At 40.2% G+C, this 25,886-nt stretch overlaps 2 protein-coding genes across 2 annotated transcripts; one reads left to right on the top strand and one right to left on the bottom strand.

The window, feature by feature from the left end:
• Window positions 1–7,760, bottom strand: fancb (FA complementation group B). Its single transcript, XM_086267647.1, has 8 exons — window positions 6,320–7,760; window positions 6,073–6,219; window positions 5,723–5,812; window positions 3,802–3,930; window positions 3,010–3,182; window positions 1,774–2,204; window positions 1,454–1,694; window positions 1–786 (listed from the first exon to the last, which is right to left on the bottom strand). Exons 1-8 carry the CDS (start codon window positions 7,229–7,231, stop codon window positions 351–353), a joined length of 2,559 nt encoding a protein of 852 aa, XP_086123773.1. The 5' UTR covers window positions 7,232–7,760; the 3' UTR covers window positions 1–350.
• Window positions 7,433–25,377, top strand: mospd2 (motile sperm domain containing 2). The gene is made up of 15 exons (XM_086267648.1): window positions 7,433–7,776; window positions 7,893–7,950; window positions 8,336–8,491; window positions 9,359–9,445; window positions 9,596–9,750; window positions 11,014–11,074; window positions 11,161–11,199; window positions 11,289–11,413; window positions 12,068–12,241; window positions 16,072–16,190; window positions 20,956–21,049; window positions 21,206–21,302; window positions 21,890–22,010; window positions 22,559–22,661; window positions 23,277–25,377. Exons 1-15 carry the CDS (start codon window positions 7,744–7,746, stop codon window positions 23,427–23,429), a joined length of 1,575 nt encoding a protein of 524 aa, XP_086123774.1. The 5' UTR covers window positions 7,433–7,743; the 3' UTR covers window positions 23,430–25,377.
• Window positions 25,378–25,886: the final 509 nt, after the last annotated feature.

The raw sequence follows: 25,886 nt of genomic DNA, 5'->3' as shown, positions 1-25,886 counted from the left end.
TCGCAAAACCATCATGTGGTGTCTTTATTCATAACACAAACTGTTTCTGACTCCTGGATGAAAGTGATCTCTGTCTAGCATGTGGCTGCAGGCAGCAACAGACATAAAAGGGCATTTTTGAACACATTAATCTAAAAGGACATAAATAGAAAAATAAATTAAACAGAGGGCTGCATCATAAAGGTGTCATTTTAAGAATCCCACATGGTCCAATTGAAATGGGCTGAGGCTTTTATCAATAGACACTAGAAAGGCATAAATACTAGGTTCTCATTTGTGGTAAAATGTATCTTTTTAGTCATTACACCAGACACAATAAAGAAATAAAGAGCTACTTAGAGGTGGGATTTTTAACCATGAAAACCACTGCAGCACATTAGTGGAGAAAACTGAATGTCTAAGAGTGCTGCCAAATCCCCATTAAGTTGGATTTTCGACATGCTTTGGATCAGCCTACGATACTGCCCCACATCCACCAGGGGGCTCAACTTCATATTGCTCCTCTCCAAGTCCCTCTGGCACATCGCTCTACACTTCTGGAGCCCCTCTACAGAACCTGCATCAGGGGTTTCTTTATATCCAAAGCACTTCTCCTTTAGCTTCTCTTCATCTTCTTCGCAGAGTAGTAATGAGGCATACTCTCTGAGAGACACCAGCTCTTTTTCCAGCGCTAAGGCAAACATTTTAGATGCACCCTTACCTCCAGCACCTTTGAGAGGCTGGATGGAACAGGACTCGGGGAGGTACGCCAGCAGAGAGTCCAAGAACTGGAACATCTGTAACTGGCTGCATGTGAACAAAAAAAAAAAAGGTGACATTTCACAAGTTATTACATAATTCATGTCACAATACATTTAAAGAAGTTAAGTTTGTTGAAATCTTTTTTTGTCATTTGTCAGCTGATTCACAACCAGCTGCTAGTTCAGAGTTTATTTTGGGGATTTGTAATTTTAAGTGCTCTGCTCTCCAGAGAATCTTAATCTCTTTGATATTCAGTGGTATATCATGCTGACATACATCTTAGTCAACTTCAAAGCTATTTCAGCTTTGAATCTGTTAATATAAATTGAGCAGTGGAGGCTTCTACTCGTAGAACTATGCTTTCTTTTTCTTTAAATAAAATTTAATACATCACGACAATCCCTAGTAGAAGTGGCTCAGTGCACTGAGCAGTGATATTACAGGTTGTAATATCTAGCTTTGGATAACTAGAAAAGAAAATATAAGGAATAGCAGAATAGAAAGACTAAATGTAATAGCATAGGACAGATCCTTGTGGGTAACAGATGTTCTTTCTTCTTGTTTGTTTATTTGGTCCATGCGGTACCCTTAAATTCTAAGATTTACAAGAAATACTCCTTTCAATCTCCAAATTGATAATTCAATTGTAACTATACATCTCAGAAGTCAGAAATACAGCCTTACTGGTATCAGCCATCAGAAACTTATTTACCTGGAATGGACATGCAGCTCTCCCTGGAAAGGGGTTATCTGATGCCAGTTCAGCAGCATGAGAGCAGATGGTCCTGAAGAATTTAATAGTAGATACTGAGGGCTCACTTCTATCTTCTTACAACCCACTCTTTTTTGAATCCAGCCATTTATATCACCTAAGCTGTATTCAGGAGAGTCTATATGGAAGACCCAGTGATCCAGCACAGTTAAAAGACTCAGGAAGTCCTCTCTAACCTCATCTGGAGAAAATAACAAAACAATTGTTAACATCTACATGTCAGGAGTAAAATCACAAGTCGCACACCTTTGTGCTTTTACCTGCTATGAGTTGGGGAGTTTTAAGCAGCTCGGTGTGCAAATTGTTCTGAATGTCTAAAGCAACTTGGCCACAGTGCAACACAACTGGTCTTTGGTTGCTCATGAAGGAAAAAGCATCTGGTGTCTGGATGTAATGGAGCATGACATGGCACTTGACACGGCCAGAGTTCAACAGAGGTGTCAGCTTGGTCACCGCAGTCACAGCCACTCTGCATGCGTTGAGATCATTGGTGCTGATGGCGTTGTGCTGCTTGCTTTTTTTGGCTGGGGGCTCTGGGAATGTGGAGGCAGAGAAGGAAGAGGAGGAGGATGATGATGGCGAGGAGCAGGCCGCAGGGAGCCAGAACACTTGGCTCTGGGTCTGGATGACTGCGGGCCTTGAGCACTGGCCCGTGTCTGTCAGGATGGATAAGCTCACATTGGTCACTGGTCTGGAACAAAAATAGCACATCACTAACAATCAGATATCACACAGATAGTGGCTATTCAGAGTGGAAATTGATATAACAGTAAAGACGATGTGTGCGTGTGTCTGTGAATTGAATGTGCGACTGCTTGTGAATTGATTATTTCCAGGCAGTGAAATTACATCAGCTGTACAAGTACACCAATCAAAACAGCAATGTGTGGGACTTAAATGGCACCTGAGACCGTCATGAAAGTAGCTTTCCTTCACATGTTCTCAAATGAAAAATCGGTAACAGGTGGATGGAGGAATCTGATAGCTTTTTGTTCCCACATAAGGAGGTTGGAAAGATATTAAAAACTTGTTGCCATGGTGACCACCTAGTCACCCTGTATCTGCTTTGTAGTGAGGGGCAATCAAAGAGGCAAAAAAAGGATCTCTATCCAGTTAGTGCTGATAATGTTTAGAGTTTCTTACTGATTTAATCGAGCGCAAAGTAATGTGATTTATTCCACATTATTTCACAGCAAACAGCAACTGTTTAAGTTCAGATAAATCTAATCAGACAGCAATGATACCGTCTGACAGCTGGACTGTGGTTCTTGTCACTTGATTAAAGCACAGAATGCCATGTTGTTTGTTGTTGCCTCTGTCTTCACCCTACACTCATGGATCCACTCAACCACACGAACAGATTATGAGTGACAAGGTATCAAGCAGATTAAGATTTCAGAGGCGTCACTACTAAATGTTTAGATAATGCGTTTCAGAACCTTGGACCTTTGTCCATCAAATAATTTTTAAAAATGTAACAAAGAAATCATGTTTACACTGATCTGTCAGTAGTTAGTATCACTCCCACAACCATTCGGCCCTCAGTGGTGCGATGCCACAGCTTGTCAATTCGAGGTTTTGAAGACACCGCTGGGATGTCGTGAATCTTGTCATCCAAGGCCTCGTTCTTTGACTCATCATCAGAGTCCCACAGAGCAATAAGCCCTTCCTAGACGGAAAGTGCAAAGACTATAATCAGCAATGACAAGTGTGTGACAGCACTGACAGCAATAGCACTTTATGTCAGACGTTTCAATTTGAACAACAGGCATTTAGGCACAGACACAGTGGACTTTATGAATGTTATTTAAAAAGCAGACTTCAGATGCAATGATGCAGGTAAAAGAAAAAAAAAGGATGTAAAGTATTTGAAAATTTTCTTTGAAAAACATTTATTTTGGGGAATACACTGCATTTGTTGTGGGTGTTTGTTCGATTTAAGAGGCCAACAGTTTGTTCACTTCAACTTCCTGGAGATCATATTAAAAGAGAGGGGGAGAGAGAGGGAGAGAAAGGGAGAGCGAGAGACAGATTTTGTGTTATAAGCTTCATGTTATGGACGCACAGTGTGAGCACTCAGGTCGCATCAGAGCATCGGGCCGTATAATGTGGGACCCTGCATCGTGACCTACAAACTTCTAACCCCTGCGATTCAATCGTACAGTTTGAGCAGGAGCTGAATAACGTGACTGAAAAAAATTGCACAGTGTATGCCGAGCTTAAGTTTAACAATTTACTCTCTCAATACACTTCAACAAAGCATGCATGATGTGTTATTACTGTAGTACCTGCTCATGCTGTGTGAGAACAGGCTCTCTTTCTGAGACCACATCAGTAAGGGCTTTGACCGACTGCCGTAGAACGCTTTCCTTCACTGTCACTTCTCTCTGAAGCTCTTGAAGCACAGTCAATCCACTCTAAATTACAAATCATATCTGATTGACAGGGCACATTATAAATTTAACACACAGTGAGTAATTTAAATTAGGTTCACGAGGGGTCAACATCTCATACAAATACCATCATCAGGTCTTTAATTATGCAGCAAATGTGACTGCCAGTATGGATTAAATCAAATTAGCATCACAATAAACTGTGTGTAAAAAATATTTTTCCAATTTTGATATAAAAGGACGACAAATTAAAGGAAAACCCTGAACCCTTGACCCCTACAGTGACGAGATCTTGCTGCTCTGTTTTGCTATAAGGGCATTTTGCTGACACAGCTTGAGTCCAATAGTCCCTTTGGAGGGAAAGACTGCTGAAAATCAATACAATCAGTACAAAGTGGGAGTGGTCACTTCCAGGGTGACAAGACCTCCATCCACAGGGCCTGAGGGTTCACTGAACAGTTCATTAATAATGAAAAATGATCTGAATCATATGACATGGCTCTTGCAAACACAGTGGGATTAGCATGTGAAATAGCACTCTGAACCGCCATTATGAAAGTCACCAATTCATTTTTAAAGAATGGTATGTATATGCCTTCAGTAAAGTTTCAGAGAATTGAAGAATCAATGCATTGGTGCAATGCAGCTGTTCTGATGGCAGATGAACCTAACCCCTTATTAAGAGGCTTTATGTTGATTTTTTTCCTTTAATTTGTCACTGCTACTTTGCTAGATAACAAATGCATATAGAAATACATCCAAGTGTTACAAACCATTAGACAACACTGACTTATCACACAACACATCAGAAGTAACTCAGATGAAAAAAAATAAAATAGAATGCTGTAACCATCATTCTCGTATGGTTAAACTAAAACATAAAGTCTTCCATTCATCAATTTGCTCATTTTCTTAAACAGTTATCCAATTCAGAGTTATGTATTGCTGGAGCCTATCCGAACTGTCACTGGGTGTGAAGACAGATAGATCAGCAGTCCATCACAGGGCTAACACATGATAGAGACAGACAACCATCCTCACTAGGATTCACACAAACATCTAATTTAGAATCACCAATTGACCTACAATGCATGTCACTGGCCTTGAGAGGACCCATGCAGGCACAGTGAGAACAAGCAGACTCTATACATAAAGGCGGGAGCCAGCAACTGGTTTCAAACCCAGGATTTTCTTGCTGTGAAGCGCCATTGTTAGTCACTGCACCACTGTGTGACCCCTGAAGGCAATCTATTACATACATAAACCATATGGAAAAAAGTACTGGGCCATCTACACATTACACCTACAGGAGCTGCTCGGTCTTTGAAACCCATGCCATGAAGCTCCCGGTGCACAGCGTTTATACTGGTGTTAATGCCAGAGGAGGTGTAGAGCTCTGAAGTTTTTGAGTCAGCAAATTTTAGCAATAGGCGACCCCACTAAATGTTTCCACGTTGCAATACATTTTGCAATACAGTTAGCTCTTATAGCTTATTGTAGAATATCTACTAGGGAAGAGATTTCACAAATTGACCTATTGCAATGGTGGTATCCTATAACAGTACCCTGCTCACATTCTATGAGGCCTTTAGAACCACCCCTTATTCACCCACATGTTTGTAAAGGGAGACTGCATGGCTGAGTTCTTGATTTCATACACAAGTGAAATCAGTTGCAATGAAAAACCCTGAATTCAAAAATTAAGAGGCCAATTTGACCCAATACTTTGGACCATATAATGTATGACCATTAGCACAAAAAAAATATTACTGCAGTGCTTCTACACCTACTCTATTAATGTGTTATAAAGACTCACCTGCAGTCTTGATTCCAAAGCTTTAAGTGTAAGGAGATAGTTCTCTGGTGGAGGAGGGGATGTCTTTGGTGCTTCAGTGTCCTGGCCATGCTGAAACATGTATTTTCAGTTAGACATACTTAAAAAAAATCCTAAAACTCCTAAACTAAAAACTCCTGTAAACTAAAACATTAAGTCTTCCATTCATTCATTACATTTTTTAAACGCTTATCCAATCAAAAGTTGTGTGTTGCTGGTGCCTATCCATCACAGATAGATCGGCTTGTCACATTTGCCCCCCACGCCCCCGAAAGGGAAATTGGTGGAAATAGGAAGAAGAACATCACTCATAAGAAGAAAAATATGCTTACAGAAAATGAAACACCACAAAGGTCAGTGATGAGGAATTCTTCCAATGCTATAACTCGATCCTTAAAAACCAGCAGCATCTGGTCTGTTCCACACCCCAGGAAGTCATCCACATGGATGGAGGTGACACTTGACCAGAGGGCAGCTATCTGGAGAAGATGGTTTAACAAAGTAGACTTTATTAAAACTTTTAAAGCACAATGAGGGGTAGACAAGAGACTTGGACTGTAAAAAGATCATGAAACCTACCTGAAAAGTTTCCTTCCATATGGTGCAAACATGCCCCTCACAAAAGGATACAGCAAACAGAGAACCATATCTTCCTGTGTTAACTACCTGAATATTTTCAGGTTGCTCAAAGGGTAACTGACAAACATCTTTTACTACTCCATTCTCAAAATAAACAAGTTGCCGATTAGATGTTGCTGCAACTACATCACATTTAAGCACACCATCCACTCTGTCAGCCGCAACCACCAAGATGCACTGTGTGATGCTAATGTATAGATGAGGTAAAATCACACTGCCATCAAACACTTGTCCATCTTCAACAAAATAGCCAAGGGTTTGGCTAGTGGACTCTTCTGGAAGCTTTTGCAGTCCGAGAACAAACACCTGTCCTTTATGGAGAGGGAGTTCACCTACAACACAGTGGGAGAAATGAATGGGAACCTGTCTCACTCCTTCTGCCTGCGGGGATGTATAAAGGACACCACCTTCATGCCTCCACAACACAGTTGGACCCTGGAGAATATACACAGCCCCCTTCATTTGATAAGGGAGTTTAAACTCCACACAGGGCTCCAGTCGGTTTGAAGAGCTCAGTGTGAGAAGACTGTACTGAAAACTGCTTCTTTTCTCACTCTTCTTTATCACTAAAACACATGGCGCCGTGGCTCTCTTCTGAGCGTCCGTGACGCTTTTACATTTCACAATATCCACATGAGCTAATCTTTTCCTGCTGATGACAGCCGCTCCGTCAGCTGCCTTCAGAAACGTGTTCCCTTCCCGTTCAAATGAAAGACTGCAGAATATTAACTCGCTTCCTTCGTTGTCATTTGTGCCCGGAGCCCGTTTGCAGTTAAATGAGATAGTCTTTCCACAGTGGGAGAGCCGATGGGGATTTCGATACAAATCTTCCGAGAGCACACTCTCCATCATGCAGCAGAGAAGGGTCCGTTTCCGCCTTCTGAGACCTTTAGTCTACGTTAATGTAAACTTCGAAACTGTCACTTTCATTACGGTGGTGTTACAAGTTTAAATACACGCTAATTTTACTTGTGTCAACTTTTGTTTACACCGAGGTCACACTCGAAGTAGCGCGCCAACGGTCTCTGAACGCTTCCTGTCAGACGAAATGCATTGTGGGTGAGAGTTGTAAGCGAAACAGCCATGCACCGACACGGAAGTTGAAATGTGTCGCTACCTGGAACATTTATCTAAACAGACTTGTTGTAGGAGTAGTTAGGCTTTTAACAGGTCTTGGACACAATTCAACACTCCCTCGGTTACGAACAAAGAGCCACGCGAAGAGGTGTGGCTAAACCGGTAGAGCCAACATGGCAACGACAGGGCGTCAGTTTCCCAGTTAGTTCGCACTGATTCATACAAACAACAGTCAGCTAACTCGCTTTCAGTACACGGAACTGCCAAAGACCAGTGGACAGCTCAACATGGCTGAAGTTGAGCCACACGAAGGAGAGCAGGTATCGCTGATAACCGTTATTTATTTATTTATTTATTTTTGATCACTTATTGTCATAAATGACTATACGATTAAAGCCAAAGACGACTCTAACCTGAACCAACTCTGTTTTGACAGGACCTTGAAAAGAAAATCGAAGAGACAAGGCAGAGATTCAACAATGAGTTGCTCCAAGGTAGCACAGTTATTGCGGGCAAGCTGACAATAACATATCTTGCTTTTGAATGCATTTTGGTTGCTGTCATCTAGCTTGCATACATTCAGATATTGTACATTAAATAGTTAACTGTTACTTTACGCCCTGTTGCTTAAACGTTGACCCGAATACCCAGAGCCCAGATAAGCGTTAGCTCTTTACTGCCCCGAGTAGCAGTTTAGTTTTTAGACTAATTTTAGGCTAAGCCGTCACACCATGGCCTCCTGGGGGCTTTATTTGAGTTTGCGGCACAATGTGGACATTGTGGGTCTATGAGAATTTTAAATGGGAAAGTTTAAGTCTTTGAAATTGAAACCGATTTTGAAGTTGTCATGTGATTCAGTCTGCGTGTAAATGTTTGCAGATTCAACAGAGAAGTATGACCCCAGGGACGTGGAAAGGCTTCAGACAGATGACAGTCTGGTGGAGGGCTACCTGACATGGAGGATCTATAATGTTGATGATGCCTTGAAAATGATTGATGAAAGTCTTCATTGGAGAAAAGAGTATGGGGTAAATGGTAAGGTGCTGATATGATATGCAATATGTCACAGTATAACAATGTAACCTCACTGTTGTTAATGCTTACAATTTATAGTTTCAATACTAGGAAAATATTCGATTCCCAGTGCTACATGCATATTATATTTGAGCCCCAAAAATCATAAGCCCTTCCTAAAAGTGAAAATATTGACATTACCATTTTGAGATGTCTATAAGCCCGCAGTACAAACCGCTGCTTGTCTTTGTGCTTCCCTGGCATTAGTTCAGACAGAACATCATTGTTTGGGAAACGCCAGTTTCTCCACACACCCAAGAACAATCCCCACTGTTTCTTGTGAGGAACTTTTCAGAGTAACTGTCTGTTTTTTAAATAGCAAATTCTATTTGTCAACAGTTGTTTTTAGAAAGTTTCCTTCAGTAAAGTCTACAAGGTATTCAAGGACTTCGCCTTTTTTTTTTTTTTTAAGGGGGGGCTGGGGTGAATTTATATCCATTAACAGAAAATTTGCTATTTTCCATCAATTTTGGAAGTTTTAGAAAGACCTACTTTTGGGAATCTAGGTCCCTTAATAGCAAGACTTCATAATACTCTTAAAATGTGGCAAATTAGTGACCTTCTTTAAAGGACCATGCAGTGATTCAGAAATTTAGCACAGTATATTTCATACACTTTATGCTGTTTTATTTGTTAATAACTAGGGTAACACAAAATAATCAAATTAAAGATTTTCTGCGCCTTGAGGCAAAGAAATTAAAGGCAGCAGTAGTCTAAAAGATACAAGACAGATTCTTCCCTTTGCCTAAAATGTCATGTTGCATATTGTTATTCTTTGAATGAGAGCACTGGATAACAATGTAATGAGTGTCCTCATGTGTGTTTCAGACATTAATGAGAGCACTATTCCCAGATGGATGTTCGAAACTGGGGCTGTCTACCTCCATGGCTACGACAAAGAGGGCAACAAACTCTGTATGCACTTGCTCTATTAAAAGAGATTCTTCAGCTCAGCCTTTATTTGTTAGAAACGTTATCTTTCCCACTAAAAATGTTTGATCCCAATTTGAGAAAAAAAAATACAAATGAAATATGATAACTTAAAATTTGTTTCCTGTGTTTTAGTCTGGTTTAAGGTAAAGCTGCATGTCAAGGATGCAAAGACTGTCATAGACAAGAAAAAGTATGTTGCCTTTTGGCTGGAGAGGTATGCAAAGAAGGAACCTGGGATGCCTCTAACCGTTGTGTTTGACATGACGGACTCTGGCCTCAGCAATGTAGTAAGTCCATAAAGTTATTTTTAAGAGGAAGTCTTTTGTGTTTAAATAATTTACAGTTCGTGCTCTAGTCTAATCCAGGTCTTCAAAACTCACATTATGTTTTCAGTCTTTTCCTCTAAGGTATAAGTCTGTTGCTTTCCTGTTACTGTCACTGCAATGTTGTTTACCTTCCTCATACTTCTTGCTTCTTGAGCTGTGGACTTGCAGGGGCTGATACTCCTCAATGGTATTACACGTTAGAGATTAAAGTAACCTTTAAATCCTGATGGTCAGCTCGAGCGGGCCGTCTAATCCTTAGGCTCGCTGTGTCACAGGCATTGGCTCCTTGATGGAGGGCTCTGTCAGCGAGTTTATTTCATTGGCTTGGCTCTCTCCTAGAAAAATTGCTCAATTAAAGACGAATAAACCAACACAAACAAGGCAAAAAGAATATATAGCTATGCAGCTCCTGTATAAAATGAGTAGATTAGATGATCAGTTTGGAAAGCAGCTTTATTGAGACCCGTTGAACCACAGTATGAGCCAGCGCAAAGCTAGCCAGTATGATCTCATTATGGGTTGGGAGTGAATTTCCTGCATAGCAATGAGGCTTCTAGCCAATTGTAAAGCTGAGCCGCGATATAGGGGTTATTACTATTGACGTATTTGCTGTTTGTCTGATAATTTAAATTATCATAAAACAATGAGGTTAAGATTTTTCATATTTATCTAAAATTGTTTAAAACGTGACTGAACATTTGACTTGGAGATTAAAATTTGTGCCTGTCTAAGGGGCTTTAATCAGAAGCCCTTTTATTATTTATGTTGAGAAAATGCACTGTAATCTGAGCCATTTGGGAGCTCTTTTTACGTAACTTGATTTTAGCAGGATTGCAGGATTGTGTAATTAAGGCATTGTGTAATGATAAAAGTTGAGGGTTAAATGTGCGTGTTACCATTAAGTAATGGCAAAATGGCATAAAAAAGCTAGATGGAAAAGATTCAATTTTTGTGAAAAAAAATATTGCCGTTCAGAAATGGAGAAAAAACGTGCTTAAGACTTTCTCTGACAATGGTTGACAGAGGCTGAGCAGGGGATCACTCAGAAGGGGAGCATGCAATGAATTTCCATATAATATTAAGTGGGTCGCTTCAGATGTAGAGGCTGTTAAGAGAGGGAAAAAAAATTTCCCCAGCAAAAGGGGTTTGTTGATGCATATTTTATTTTTTAAGCCTTTTGTGTGGTATTAATCACAAATTTCTTTCTTCCACTTTGTGTTTCAGGACATGGAGTTTGTGAAGTACATCATTAATTGCTTCAAAGTATATTATCCAAAGTTTTTATGTAAGTTACAAAAGTCATGTAAGTCATCTGGATCTTTTGAAACATTATTCTTACTAACTTGTTCCTTTTTTTTTTAATCATTTCAGCCAAAATGATAATAGTGGATATGCCTTGGATTCTGAATGGTAAGACTGTGGCTTCCAAATTTCAAGCAGTCCTTACTAGTTTTTACGATTCTGACGTCTCAACAATAAAACATTTGTGTCTGCTACAGCTGCGTGGAAGATTGTGAAGTCGTGGTTGGGTCCAGAGGCAATCAGCAAACTTAGGTTTGCATCCAAATCTGAGGTCCAGACATACATAGGCCCCGAGTACTTGCCACCTCACATGGGTGGAACGGTATGTTATGGCTTTTTAAAATGGTTTTAAATTATGCGTTAATTAGTTTAACAAAAGATGCATTAGCAATGGAATGGTCAATACTCCAGTGGGATTATAGTGTGATAAATATTAAAAACTGGGGTAGGCCACATGGTTTGGGTGTGATTTAGCAAAAGAAAATCCATAATAATCTTTCAGCAGGTTGTAATTCAAGTCGTCTGAGAGGGAATTAGAGTCTTCTACCCCCTCTGGGCTCTGATTTTAGGCTTTAGAAAATCTAACATGTGATGGGAAACTTCACGAGTCACAAGTCCTTTTCAGAGCAGATCAGATGAATGCTACCATTTTGTATAGAATCTAAAAAGACCTATTAGAAAGTAACAGTGGAACATGTTAAGTGGACCATGATGTAGAAGATTAGGATTCAAATGCAGTGTGAAGTGTTAAGGTCAACACTGGGTTAAATGTTGTTTTTTTTCCCTTCTGTATCTGCATTAGTTTTCTTGCCAGTGATGAAGAAATCTAACTTTTTTAAATATTAAACACAAGTTTAGTTACTTTGCTTCTTTGTTTACATAACCAAAATCATATTTACTGATTAATCTGTTAGAAAAAGTGTTACTCTTTAATAACCATGCATGTGGTGACCTAACCTATTTGGCTATGTTCTAGGATTCCTTCAAGTATAGTTACCCACCTCTTCCTGACGATGACTTCCAAACACCCATCTGTGACAACGGGCCCATTGTTAGTGATGATGACAGGGAGAGCAAAGAAGGTGACTTGGATGTTAAAGATGCCCTTGAGTCCAGCTTCACTTCAGATGTTGTAGTAAAGCCCAAAAAGGTACATTTTCTTTCCATTTTAGTTATTAATATACTTTTTTTAACAAAGGAAAAAAAATAGTGGATAAAAATAATTTCAACTTTGTACACAATTTAATTACACAACAGTATAAAGTAAAACTGCTCCCTGGGTGTTGTGCAAGTCTGTACTTTGGCACTCAACACTTAGTATATGTGTAGTTAGTTTGATCGCATCTGATTGCCTATAAATAAATGTGATCTTTAATGCTGATGCTAATATAATTGGCAGGATTAGTGTTTCTGTTGTTATTAGAGTAGCTGCTCTCAAGTTCAATTCAATTGAATTTTATTTACAGTGCCAAATCCCAACAACAGTCGCCTCAAGGTGCTTTATATTGTAAGATAGCCCCTACAATAATACGTACGCGATGTCAGCTGAGACTGAGTTCTGAACATTTTTTAGATTTGGGTAGTGAAGCATTCTGCTTCTAGGGAGATTAGGTGAGGTTTGGTCACTGATTATTTCATCCTGTGCCTTCTTTCACTCAGTTTCTTTAAACTGCACACAAGGTAACAACATGTAATTGGGTTCCTTTCCAGCAGGTAATGGTTCTGATTTTTGTAAACATTGAGCTGCTACCTATTGCCTCTGTGAAGGTGACTTGTAATGTAATTGGCAGCAGGCATATCCAAAGCTCTTGCATCACAGATGGACCACTCAAACTCAAACTCAGCAGTCTTTGTCAACCACACAAGGAACTAAAAGATTGTTGAGTTTGTTGCTTAAGCCACTCCATGCTGGAACTGGATTCCTTCTCCCTGGCAGGATGGAGCACCATCGCTGAAATGCCCCAAAGACTGAATGTGTTGGAGCCCTCATCACCTCCCTCTCCCTCTTGTACAGCACCTTTTGCAAATGAGTGTTAAGTCCACCCTTCCAAGTCAACCTTGCTTATTTTCAAGTGAGCAGCATGCAAAAAGTGCCTGGCTGGAAGAAGATGGGATGTTATCAAATGGATTACTTTAGCATATACTCATTATCTGAAAGCGCCTGTTAAAGAAAGTTGCACTTACATTGTATTAGTGTGTTTTAATAAATACCACACTGGTTTAGATTTTCAGAGCTGGGATATACACATCAGACAGTCATTTCCAGTCACAAGTTTGATGCTTTTTAATGTCCTTAGTGTAACAAGTGAGATCACCTCAAACTCTCAGCCATTGTTTTGACTAGAGATGCCTAAACTTCACATAATCAAAACGTGCACAGATCCCATGAATTGCGTAATGTTATTTCCCAAACGTTGGTATTGTACTGCAGGCCTCTGAGGTGGCCGGTTTCATATCAAAACATTTGCGTCAGCTCTGTGGAAAAGTTGAAGATATTTTTGAGGCTTGCCTGACAAAGTAAAGTTACACAATCACTCTGAGATGACACTTTACACACACGGAGGAAATATCTGAATATGGCTTCTTAGGTGTTGTGAATATTCAGGGTGAGAGAGTAGTGGTTCCACTTTGACAGGTAATTTGTTGTAATGGTAATTAAAAATTCATGTAAGCTGTTGTTAAGCATAATTTTGACACTCGCCTAAGGTTGCAGACCCCATTAGAAATTAAGTCTGCAAACGTTATTCACCATCACTCCCTTTTGAGCCTCGGGCATCTTTATTCAAGGTTTGCATATTATCCACAGCACCTGCATAATAACCACTTAGCACTTATTTTTGTGTTGCTTTATTATCCTGTTGGAAAAAGACCAAATTGGGTAGATAAAGGAAGCACAATAGAATAAAAGCAAAGCACTTGAATGGGATCAGAAGTGGACAATGTTAAGATGAGAGCTTGTGCATCAGCAGGTTGCTCAGTAGGGTTCATCATGTTTTCAATTCTGCTACACCTGATTTCTGGTAGTCCATACTATGAGTGAATCACTGTGTTTTTACAGTTGGAAACTCTTGGAATTTCAAGCCCGTCTGAGCGCATTCCTTAGTGCTTGTGCAGACGTTTCTGCTCCTCAACCATCTTGTGTCACTATACAAGACTGTTCCTCCATCAGCACCATGCACCTCAACCTGCATTCTTCTGGATACCAGTAATCACTAGCACAACTTTTTGGCCTCAGAAAGCTAATTGAGTTTCTTTCTGTTTTGAAACAAGGGCTGGATGTGGTAAGGAAGTGTAGGATTTCGCCTACACAAGGAGCTCAATGTCCGGAAGATTTCTGCAGGCTGGAAAGGCAGGTGTACTCACGTGGGTCGAATTATTGTGAGTGCACCTCCCTCACAGTCTCCTGATGTCATCACCACCCGTGGACATGTTCATCCCTTGACCTGTCCTGGACCTTACATTTCGATTTGACCCTCCGTTTGAAAGCATAACATTTCTGACCTTGTTATCAAGGCATGTCAGCTTAATAATGAGAAGCTTATCATTTGCACTATGTCCTGTAAACGCCGAACCAAGTGGGACAGTCATTTCACAGTTTAATTAGCTGTGGAGAAAGCGTAGCACACTCACTGCTGATCATTAGCAGTTTCACATTATTTGTATCTTCTCAGTTGAAAAAACTGCCAAGGTAATTACTGTTATATTACAGTAGACCAACTTATTAACCCATAGCACTAAATCTTTAATCCTGCCTGCCTTTGAGGCAGCTTTTCACAAAAGCCGTCTGTGTCTTGTCCTCTAACACTATCTCTTTTTAAGTTTGTTATTTAGCATTGCTAATCACACAGAGAATCTTATTTTGTGCCTTGATATGAACTGTTTCACCAAAAAACACTCCGATCAGCTCTTACTTTATTATATTTGTCAGTCCCTTCTGTGCCTTACAAAATGTGTAGAAATCACATATTTCTGTAATTTTAGTTTAATTCCTTGTACCCAGCTATGGCAGTGTATTCCTTTTAAATGTAATTTTCAAAATTAATTACCTTTTGTTTCTTTTTAACAAGTAATGAGATTTTGTATGAGTATGGATCTAGTAGAAATAATGCCAATGATATTATCACTAAAATAACTGTTAAACACTATCTGTATGAGACAGTAAAACATTTCACTTTTTAATTCAAACTTGATTATGTTTTACATTTTTCTACTCGCATTTCATTTTGTTAAGCTTGCTCTTTAAATGGATAAATAAATTGAGACATTTCATCAGCGGTTGATGTCTTCATTCTGGCAGTTGCATGATGGTCAGCCATGAAATTAAGCTCCCTTCCTCTCTGAGTCACAGAAAATACTGTCACGTGTAGAGTCTGCTCACTTTTGCCCCTGCCCACCTTCCTTTCCCCCCTCGATTCCTCACCTGCTGTGCTTGCTGCACAAACTGTTTTACACACCATGAAGCATCCATTTCCCGAACTGACCTACTTTAAAATAACTACCATTTATGCAGCCCTTTTGAAACGTCTATCCTGTCAGCTGGTGTGTGGTCTTGAGATTTGTGTGAATAATTTGGGTCGAAGTTTAAGCAATTTGCTGACGTTATGAGCTGTATATGAGTCATCTTGTGACTCCTCAGTTACTTTCGTTTGTTTTGTTTTGTCAGAAGTCACAAGTTTGTGGATCACTTTTGGTTCCTCATCTTCATGGACATGCTAATTGTGGTTGTGTGTTCCCTCTGGAGGCTAAGTGGAACGACGGTCAGGGATCATCATAGGAATTTCCCATGCAAAATTATATTAAGTTGCGTTATCTGAGCATTTAAAAAAAACTATTCATCAATGCCAGTACATGAATCCAATGACGGCTTTCTCTGTATGAATGCCAAAGGTCACACATTTCATTTTTAGGGGAAAAAAACAGATAATGGTCACATGACAAAAATTGTGTGTCTCTCTAATCAAATGCTTTTTGTTCTTTCAGGTAAATTTTCTGGAACAAAGTTTGAGGTCAGAGGACAACGATAAAGGAGATGCAAGCGCCAGGACCAAAGGTGCCAGGAAGCCGCTGACCACCTTCAAAGGTTCTCTGTTAGATGTTAGGTAGGTTATAGCTCATCAAGATTGCATTAGTTTGGACACCTAAATTTAAGGTGGTGGTGGTCAGAGGGCCCGGTGGCGCCAGTGTCCGGCAGCCTCGCCTCTGTCAGTGCGCCCCAGGGCAGCTGTGGCTACAATGTAGCTTGCCATCGCCAGTGTGTGAATGTGTGTGTGAATCGGTGAATGACTGAATGTAGTGTAAAGCGCTTTGGGGTCCTTAGGGACTAGAAAAGCGTTATACAAATGCAGGCCATTTACCATTTAAGAGTTCCCATAACTTTGTCACAGGCAGGCGACATCTGCTGTTTTTTCCCTTTGTATTCTAATACTACACTGTTCAAGACCATACAACATGTGAGATAAAACCCCAACAAGACGACCCCTTATGAGCAGCCACTTGGCTTTTGCGCTTATACTACAACTGCCATGCTCTGCTGCTGCTTTTCGTCCCTCACTCTCCCTCTGCGTGATGCGCACATGATCACTGGTGCGCTCATTTGGGTGCGCTTGGTTCTTGCCTCTAGACATCCTGAGGCCGAGTCAGCAGGGAATTTGCACAACGCCCATCTCTCTTTGCGAAGAACCAACAGAAGTCACCCATCATGCTTGTATTCAGGTTTCCATGATATTGTTCGTTCAAAATGTTTTCACACGCTCAAAGCCAAATTTGGTAGAAAAAAGTCGATATGAACATGTAGAAAGTGTATTTTCAGTGGCAATATAGCACCTGCTTTCAGATTAGGAATCACCAAATAAAATTCGTTAAAATACAGGTAACAGAATCCCAGTAGCTAAGTGCTTGCTGAGCAGTGTAATAGTAATGACAGAACAATTGCAGCCATTTAGTTGTAGATCATTTCATGTTCAAACTAGCTTTTTGCAAACACACCTTAAGGGAGTAACCATGAAGTCTTGCAGACTGACAAGTAACTGATGGGTTGGAAAGCTTTTTGAATGTCACTCTGCATCATCAGTGTTGTGGACTACATGGCGAGATCATATTCAGGGAACAGCCATCGGGTCATGCAGCACTGTAATGCTTTTTATGTGTTTACATTTACTGAATGTATCACACAAAGCTCATGGGAAAAACCTAACATAGAACTAATATTCTATGTTCTAATATTTTTATTAAAAAATGATGTGCCTCAGCAGCTCCTCCTTTCTTTGGTACCCTAATGAAGATCACCTGTCAGACAGGCCTTTAGAGCCCTGCAGCGCTTCCTTTTTCTCTTTTGATGAATAATACCATAATTATTGGTATTATGTCTTGGAGGGGGTTACTACTATGGGAATTCCACTATCAGCTACTTTTAAATGGACCTAATGAACTACTAAATTTCATTGAGTAGGATACTGTCCAGCAATGGAGCATCCCCACATTCATGTGCTAATAGGCATTCCTGTTTCCATGGTTAACATTTCTGCAGAAATACAGTCCCGATCAAAAGTTTAAGACCACTTGAAAAATGGCAAGAAATCATGTTTTGCATGGTTGGATCTTAAGTAGCGCTTCAAAATGCAACAACAGTGTTGTCCTGTTGAAAAACCCAGTTGTTACCACACAGATGAGGGGCCCTCAGTCATGAGGGATGCTCTCTGCAAAATCTGTGCATAGCCAGCGGCCGTTTGACGCCCCTGCACCTCCTGAAGCTCTATCCATTATGGCGTCCACTCCACTGTGGCACGCAGAAAAAAATCTCAGGTGGGATCTGCTGATCAGTAACTGCTGATCAGTAACGTTGGAAGCCATCAGGACCATCAAGGTACATTATTGCCAATTGGGTCCTCCGGCTCAGTCCTAGTGAAATTTTTTGGGGTCTTCCTGACTTTTTTTGTTCCATAACTCTCAGGATCATTAAAGAAATTCCAAATGACTGTTTTACTGCATCCCACCTCAGCAGCGGTGGCGCACTGCGAGAGACCCTGCTTATGCAGTTCAGCAGCCCGACCTGTTCAAAAAGGGAATGAGTTTTTGCTTTTGCCATCAGAACGTCATGACAGTGTGACTACCCGACAGAAAATGACAATGAATCCACATTTTTGCACAGATTTGGCCTTTTAAAGGCATGTGGTCCTAAACTTAAGTGTTGTTTTCAATAAATTGGATGCTCAAAAAATGTTTTGTCTCACTCATATTTCTTCTGGTTGCATGTTGAAGCTCTACTTGGAACCTTGTTCAGATCCAACCATGCAAAATAGCATTTTTTTTGTCATTTTTCAAGTGGTCTTAAACTTGATCAGGACTATATATATACATATACATATATTGCTTTTGCAGATTCCTTCCCTTTGTTATGGTAATACTAGATATATTTTTTGTAAATCATGCTAAATTCCCACCTCTGCTATCACAAACTCCACACCACACCAGAGTATACCAATATGGACCAATATTAATTCTATTTGTTTACTCTGGACCACGATTCAATTGCAGTTTCACACAAGCTAAACTAAAAATATACTAGCTTTAGAAATGAACCTCACCCTAAACAAACACGTAAAACATTCTTGGGGTCTGATCTGCACCTAGCATACTCTGCTTCTCTGCAGGTGCACCCAGCCTAGTTGTTTAAGCTGCTTCAGAATTTGCTTGGCCTTCTTCCCTGCAGCCTGAAAAAAAAACTGCACTAACCGGGCAAACATGCCAGAATCAGTTTTAACTGCAAACAGCAAAGGTTGGCTGTGAATGCATCAGTCTAGCTGATGTGGACCTGGGTTGAATACACAGACCAGCCAGCTTCTTTGTTCTGCAACGACAACTCTATTGTGTTTGGGAGACCTAAAGCCAGAAGTGTTATCTGGTCACCAAAAGGTAACTGGTTTGATGTTCTACACAGTTTACATGGGTTCATCTATGAGTCTGTCCCATGTTTCCAATATTTCTGCCAATTCCCTTTGGGTAAGACATGCCAAAGCTTGTTCAGGACCCTTACATCAAGGAAGATTTGCTGTAATATACGTGTAACTAGGTATAACCAGTTGACTCGCACGTCTATGTCTTGAAGAGCCATATGCAAAAAGATTAACTGCATCTGAAGTCATTATTGATGTTTTGTACCTTTATAGCTCAACTGATCTGTTCAAACAGAGGCAGGAATTAAGGATGCTGACAGTCAATTGCTCATTGACTAGAGATGAATTGGTGTTATGCTAATTAGTAAGAAACACTGGCAAATGATCAATTATCTTCAAGAAAGGTGTGCTAGTCCCCCTCCTACACATTGTCAAACAGAACATATATTTTAATTGAACCTTCATTAAATTGCAAATTGATTGCTGAGTTCAGAAGATATGCATTTCAGTATGGAGTACAACAATCCCATAATGATCTGGTTGTTTCGTGGGTAAATATTTTGCGTATATAATGTGTACTCTTCATGTACTCTTCATTTTCATGAATAATGTCTGTTGATTTCTGTGTTTACAAAGCTAAAGCTTTGATGTGAGGATTTTGACAGCTCTGGGCTGTGAATTATACTGATAAACAGATTAAAATGAGCCTTAAATGCAATTATGTTTGGGAGTTGTGTTAGCCTTCATTCGAGACTGGGGGCTTTAGGAGAGAGTAGGGGTCTTTGATCTTGTGTTTGCCAGAGGTTTGCAGAGCCCAAAGACTCACTTTGAGATCAAGCATGCTTTACTCTTTTTTTTTTTCTCTTTTTTTTTTTCTTTTTCCCTACCATAAGGGACATGGAAAAGGAAAAAAAGGGAAAAAAATCTTTGTTCTTAGCGGTCTTAGTTCATAAAACAGCCAAGCTGCATCATTGAGAAGCTTTATACATGCATAGCAGATAATATGATCCCGCTGTAATAAGTATGCAATGTGCACCAAGGCCAAATTCATCAAATCGCATGCTGCATGTATATATATATATCACCAAGTTAGACTGTGTGAGCTAACGACAAGCAAAGCATACGTGACCCCTTACAGGTTTCCTATGGCTCGTTCCTTCCTTTGCAACGTTATACAAATCTCACTAAATCAAATGCTAGAAGGGATTCATTTTATTTCATATTTTTTAATCCAAGTCATAATATCAGGAGGTCTCCCTCTAGTAAGATGGACAGCTTGATTCCGGATACTAAGTTAGATTGCTTTATTTTAAATATATTTTCCTGTAGCAGTAACATCAGTGTTCTTGATTTTGTAGCTTGCCATCACCAGTGTGTGAATGTGTGTGTGAATGGGTGGATGACAGGTTGTGTAAAGCGCTTTGGGGTCCTTAGGGACTAGAAAAAAGCGCTATACAAATACAGGCCATTTACCATTTGATATTCTGGTACACAACAGACTTTGGAAAAACAACCCATGCTGAAGTCTCCTCCTTATAACTTACAAAACAGCCGGATTTTGCCCTGCAGCTAAGCTTGTTGAACAAGTCATAAAACTTTCAAAAGGGCTGTAGCAGAGCGCCGGTAACATAACTTGTTTAGGTTGGCTAAAGAGGACAGTAAACAAGTAAAGGTTGGTTTAGATGTACCATGCTCGTTCAGTACCACAGTGTTCTGTTATTATGTTTCCTTTTTTAATTCAATGATAAAATTGTTAACAATTAATTACAGTGAATTAAAGAAGCAGATTCTTCATTCAGTTAAATAAAATCCTGGAAAAGGTAATTTGTTAGAGGTTTCCATTGTCAAAACATTTGGCTACATTTTTAATAAAAAAGAATAAAATTGTGTCTCAGGTTTCCACCTATGTAGCAGTCTAATGTAGTTCCTGCTACACTCTGAGGTTTTTTTTACTCTTTATCTCTCTGTTCAGCCCTGCAGAGGAGCTCAGCTTTGGTTCTGGAGAGACTGAAAAGAAAAGCTTAATTATCCTGAACAATGTGGTCAAAAATCAGGTGGCCTTTAAGGTGAGTCTGAAAGCATGTGGCACTTGCTACAGTTAATTCATGCACCAGTTCCCTTTGATCTCACAGTTCACAGACTAACTATTGCGTTTATGTATTCAATAAATTGAGGAGACAGAAAAAAAAGCATTGTTAAATGTTCCTCTAATGTCTTCACAGGTGCGGACCACGGCGCCCGACAAGTATAGAGTGAAGCCGAGCAGCAGCTGCTGTGAGCCAGGAGCTTCAGTAGACATAGTTGTGTCACTGCATGGAGGTATTGCACTTAAGCTCTGCACTCTTCTCACAGCAGATGTTTCTAAATGCTGAACCTCAGAATAATCAAGAGGTTCAGTGTATTACCTTCCTAAAGTGCAGGAAGCCACTTTCTCCTGCCTGACATGCATATTTCAAGACTGATAAAAGAATCATCTCTACAAAACAAACCATCAGACAACTGACAGTGCTGCGTGAGTTGAAACAGCTTGTGCCCTTCAAGCACCGAAATGTCAGCTGTAGGTTATGATGTGCTGAACATAGCTCGCTCAGAGGAACCAGTGCAGCTTATTTTGGGTTACTTTTTTTCCCAGCTTTTATGCTGTGGTGGGGGGGGGGGGGGTTTCTTCTCCCCAAAACTGTCACATCTAACACTGGCTTCTGTGAACATAGTCCTTCTGTTTCTGTGTCTGAACCAAATCAGTCAGCTGCACTAGTTTTGTTGTTGATTTTAAGAGCAATTTAAATTTTTTTTTTGCATTTTCTGAAACAAAAATCGAATTATTCAGTTTTCAACAGCTGTCTCGGTGAGTTGTGCTTACGTTAATGTTTTTGTTTTTTTGTTTTTCTCTGCCTGATTTTGTGCAGGTTCTCAGGCCTCTCCACAGGACAGGTTTCTGATTATGGCTGCAGAGATGGAAAATGCTGGATCACAAGATCTTTCACAGTTCTGGAAAGAAGTACCGAAAACCAAAATCATGGAACACAGGTCTGCAGTGACGTGTTGGCCACACGTAATGCCAAGCTTTTACTTTGGCATGCCTCCCAAGTATATTTGGCAGCTTATTTTAGATTCTGTGCTCGTTTAATTCGCTGAGAGAAAGAAGAAATCCTTGTCTGACTTATTTTTTTCTAGTTAATTCACAACTAACCTGCTAGTCCCAGCCCTTCCTGTCTCATTTTCACTACCAGCTGTTTCACTTGCCAGTTTGCTAATGTAACAGCCTCAATATCATTCAGCTGCTTCCCTAAAGTGGATCCTATCCCAAAGGTGGTGGAAGTGGAACTCCACCTACTTACACTGCAGCTGGATATCAGCTTTGAGCTGTAGGGCCAGTTAAGTTGAAAACTAGTTTGTGTGCTATTGTGACGAGCTCAAAAAGGGTATAGCGCAGAACAAGGATTACAGCTGCTAACTGAAGTCTAAAATGATGGAAATAAATGAAGATGGACTATGTTTCTGCCACACAGTACTCCTGTGGACCAATGATTGCATCCTCCTGATATCCTACACTAATTAGATTGTCTTTCCTACAGATTGCGCTGTCATGTTCTGGAGAGTGCTAAATCAGCAATTAAATCTTTTAAGGATAACCCAATGGAGACGATGCCAATCGAGCAGCAGGAGTTAAATATAGCGGTGAGTTTTGGTGTAAAAAATAAATAAATACAGACTTTTCAGACTCTGGCTCCATTGGTAACCATCTAATGAATATACATCCCTGTCACATGGCAATCAACAGTATCTTTCAAGTTTAACGTGGGAACAGTTAACTGTTAGTTTGCTAACAGTGCCTGTATTTTGTTGGCATTTCTTGGTCTTTGGTCGCCACATGTCTACCTGTGTGTACACCACTTAAGCAACAGACACTCATCCATCCATCCATTTATTCAGTTCAGCACAGACTGGAGTAGGATGAAAAGTTGGGTAAATCCACTACAGGTCTCCAGTTCATCACACAAATGACTAACACAGAGAGACAGACAACTATTCATGCTACATTCATACCTACAGCAAATTTAGAATCACCCTTAACATGCATGCTCTTGGACTATGGGAGGAAGTTGGAATCCCCACGCAGACACATGGAGAACATGCTGACTTCATTTTCTAAAATTTTTCTGTCAGCAAAGAGAGGTTCTTACCGTAACAGTTAGCTGTTCCTGTTTTCCCTGCACACATGTTTCCACGACCTGTTTGAAAAACACTTTAGAAGCATAAACGAGGTCATTCAACCAGTTTTTGTCTCACCAGCTAATGCGAGTCACAGCCTGCACCTCACGGCTGGAGCAGAAGCTGGACAACACCCTGTGGTTGCAGAAGGTTCTCATTGTGTTGGTGGTAGTCCTCGTGATGCTAAACCTGCTGTGTCTCCACCTGCTGGGAACAGCTCAGCAGCCATCTTGATGTGCAACGGCACCCCATCAGCTGTTTCTGTAAATTCCTGATACACAGTTCCAGCGGGGCCGCGTTTGAACTTCCTGATTGGCGGTCATCTGATGTTTTCCCGCCCTTTCCACAAGCTGCTATCATGGAGAGTCAGCAGGGCTGACTTTAGGACATGTGAGTTGTTGTGGAGTAAGACTAAATGAAGAGATTCTCTTTTTCTGACACAGTCAGATTCAATGATGTGACATCAGTTCCTTGGTGTTTTTTTGTTGGTTTTTTTTGTTTTTGCTTTTTAATATTGCTCATGGAAAAATGTAATTTACTCAAATTAATTGCAACAGTCACAATATGTAGAAAGTATTAGTTATTTTTTCAAACACGTTGTATAATTTTTTACATGATATAAATATAAACAAAATAAACACCTTTGGTCACCTTATCTAATTTCATTTGACATCAAAAGGCTTTTGTCTTTGTGATCAGTTCAGGTAAAAATAAGAGGAAAAAAATGAACTTGTGGAGTTCAAAACGCCAGCATTTGATCAAATATAGATGTTTTGGCTACTTAGCAGCCTTGTTTTGCATAAATATTCAAGCTCCCGAGCACCCTCATTAGTACAGAGGTGCTTAATTGAAAACATCGCAACATATGACCTCACTAAACTTCTCCACACTCCGAGCAAGGAGCCACAAGAGATCTCTGTCTACACTATCTCCTCAATTTGTTTTAATTACCCCAACACTGAACTAAACTAAAATTACCAAAGCAATTACTGGCGAGTGCAAGGACACGGCACAACCCACTTGTAGCTTAGTGGGAAGCGCTGATATCTATAACAAGATCCAGCTCGGAGCAATCAGGATGTGAGCCGCGGCGCGAGGAGTGATCGCGGTTTGCTTATTAGATGTGTGCACATAAGGGCTGCCTGGCTTTAACAACTTGCAGTTTGTTCACAGTCAGTGGTAGCTGCTTACATTTTAGGGGTGATTAGAATTCTTCATGCATTAATGAGTAAACTAATCCTGCTTTCATTATGAACACTGGGCAGCTTTCACATGCCACAAAATATTTATTTATTTATTTTGTTTCCCTGCACATGGCATCGTGTTTTGTCATCTCTAGCTTTTAATATTTTAGAGGTAACTCTAAATATGCTGTCTTTCTTTAAGTGAAAGCTTCGTGTATGCGCTTTCTAGAAGGTATAGGATAGCTTTAAGTGAATGTGCATTGGATGTAAAACTTGCATCCTTGCTAGGAAGTGCATTCTGCACTATTTGGGTAAAAAGTGCCAATGCACTTTAAAAAAAAAATGGATAAAGGTTAATGGAGTGTGTGCCTCTAGAGGGGAAAAAAGTAAAAGCTTTGGTATCACACATAGCTTGGTTGATTTTTGGAGTGCATCTGAGTGCCATGCAGCACGTGACTGAACTCTGAAATATTTCAGAAGAATAGCAGAGAGTCCAAAAACAGCCAGGATGACTGGAGTGGGAAATTATTCAAGTGGTCATATGACGGTGATTCCCAGACAGACTTGCCTCATCTGATTTTCGAGATATCACTAATTGCAAGCTGTGGATATTGTACGTCTTTTTTTTCCAGCAGCTGCAGAAGACAGAAACTCCTCCGTAGCATTGATTTCACATTAAAGATCAGGTAAATCGAAACTCGGTGTGCGTGCGTGTGTTCCTGGCCCCGGGCGCTAATGCAGTGTTTGAGGGGGTGACGATTTAGTTCGGGCGCCGTATTGGAACAGAGGGATCAATGGGGAGTTAACGAGTGCCGCATTCAACAAGAAGGCTGTGGGTGAATTGAATAAAATCATGTTGATGTCCAGAGGTGAAGGAGCAGCACATTCTGCTCCTTCATCATCTGTAAATGACCTGTTGAAATCAATGATTTTGATACAGTGGCATTACTCATTTCCAATAAAAATGACAGATGCATAAAATGCATCCATATCCCAGTCATATTGTCTGCTTTAGTCATTTCTTGCTTTTTACTTCTAGTATAAGCCTCTTTTCTGCTCTGGCTCCTGTTCTGTTGTATGTATTGATTAAATATGGGTCAAGGGTCAGTGAGTGCTTACTTGGTAGGTTGTTGACAAGCTTACAGGCTGCTAGGACTAAGCATTACAAAGTAATGCCTTGCTCAAAGTTCCTGGTTATAGGACATTCTTGAATAAAACTATGGGCGTTTCTGCATTGGAACAAATGTTTACTGTGAAACCAGCAGCTTATTGTCAATACTGGATTTGGGGAATGGAGATAAGTTCATCTTCTTTTTTCCCTTCTTTCAGTTCCTCCCTTTAGGGGTCTCCACAGCAGGTCATTTGCCTCCATCTCACCCTATCTTCCCCCGTCACACCAACTCTGCATGTCTTCTCTCACCACATCTATGAATCTTCTTTATGCTGTTTTTTCCCCTCCTGCCTTCCAGCTCCATCTTCAGCACCCTTTTTTCAGTATATCTATTTC

The sequence above is a fragment of the Aulonocara sp. 'chitande type north' Nkhata Bay genome, linkage group LG16, assembly GCF_057382095.1.
Source record: "Aulonocara sp. 'chitande type north' Nkhata Bay isolate Kocher_YH1m ecotype deep benthic linkage group LG16, A_spYH_male_GT1.1, whole genome shotgun sequence".
NCBI lineage: Eukaryota > Metazoa > Chordata > Actinopteri > Cichliformes > Cichlidae > Aulonocara > Aulonocara sp. 'chitande type north' Nkhata Bay.
This window is presented reverse-complemented; position numbering and strand designations above follow the sequence as displayed.